Here is a 1,158-nt window from a genome sequence, read left to right on the forward strand (position 1 = left end):
AAGACGAAAAAATTATCCAAAGATAACTCCTCCGCCACCAACACAAACAGAACCTCCGCCCACTATTAAACCGGAACCTCCAACCAGACCTCCAACCACGACTACTATAAAACCAGAGGAACAAGAAACAAAGCCCACAACTGCAACCACCACCGCGACAACAACAACTGTCGCACCAAAGAAAGAACAAGAAGAACCCGAGACAGTATCTATCATGGAAACTAAGAGACAAAGACTAGACACTCAAGAGGATGAATCATACGGACCGAATCTCGCAGTGGCGAAACACGCTCAATCGCTCTTCGGCATCCACTACTATAAGACAGATGTCACGGTCACCCGAAAACAACACCTTACATTGGCTCAATACAAACCTGCGGACACGGGGATCACTCAATACTACGTCACATGTATCCCGTATCAGATATTCGAATTTTGGACAGTTAATAAGGGTGGTGACAATTTTAGAGACCCTCTTGCGAACCTCGTCGCAGTTTACGACTACATACATTATAATTCTGGTTCTATTCGCTCTAGCCATTTTGTACCACTTCAGCAAAGTCTTAGTTCGACTACGCAACAAGACACGCCAGCGCTCAACACAACCCCGTACGCATACATAGCCAAGGACTCACTTGGCATCCTAGATGGGATCACATCACCAACAGCCATTGATATTAATACCATGGTCAACCAACAAATAAAACTACCCAGCAATACATACTGGAACAAAGACAGTGACGAGGGTCTACTGGGATTAGCAAATGTCAAGACATTCCACCAAGGTGAAACAGTCCACTACAACTTCAAATTTGACAACCAGATGAACTGCCTGAAACAAAAAACGCCCTGCTGGGATAATACTTTCGGACACTACTTCCCACTAGCCGCTGGGAAACCATTGAACACTGGGATAGCAATGAACATACAATTGAACGAGACCCAAGCAGGATACCAATACAAAATACCGGAGTACGATCTACCCTTCCTATTCCTCTTCCTACCATTCATCGAACAAGTCAATAACACGGAAACCATTGCTCGCCTATACGCCCACTTACTCATGGAAACTCAACTCAATTTCACCCTATGGACTGTCCCGGATGGAGCCAAACACTTAACGGGAAATATGCACAACAAGAATCAATTGGAACCGGT

The 1,158-nt window shown here is 44.9% G+C and overlaps 1 protein-coding gene across 1 annotated transcript in view; it reads left to right on the forward strand.

Moving 5' to 3' along the window:
* Positions 1 to 1,156, forward strand: part of T265_14183 (hypothetical protein) — a gene marked incomplete at both ends in the record, with an annotated part of 3,138 nt that extends 1,982 nt beyond the window's left edge. The window contains one exon of the mRNA XM_009172391.1: positions 88 to 1,156. Coding sequence (XP_009170655.1) covers positions 88 to 1,156 — 1,069 coding nt within the window. The remainder of the gene's footprint in view (positions 1 to 87) is intronic.
* Between the last annotated feature and the right edge of the window lie 2 nt (positions 1,157 to 1,158).

The sequence above is a fragment of the Opisthorchis viverrini genome (genome assembly GCF_000715545.1).
Source record: "Opisthorchis viverrini unplaced genomic scaffold opera_v5_154, whole genome shotgun sequence".
Lineage (NCBI taxonomy): Eukaryota > Metazoa > Platyhelminthes > Trematoda > Opisthorchiida > Opisthorchiidae > Opisthorchis > Opisthorchis viverrini.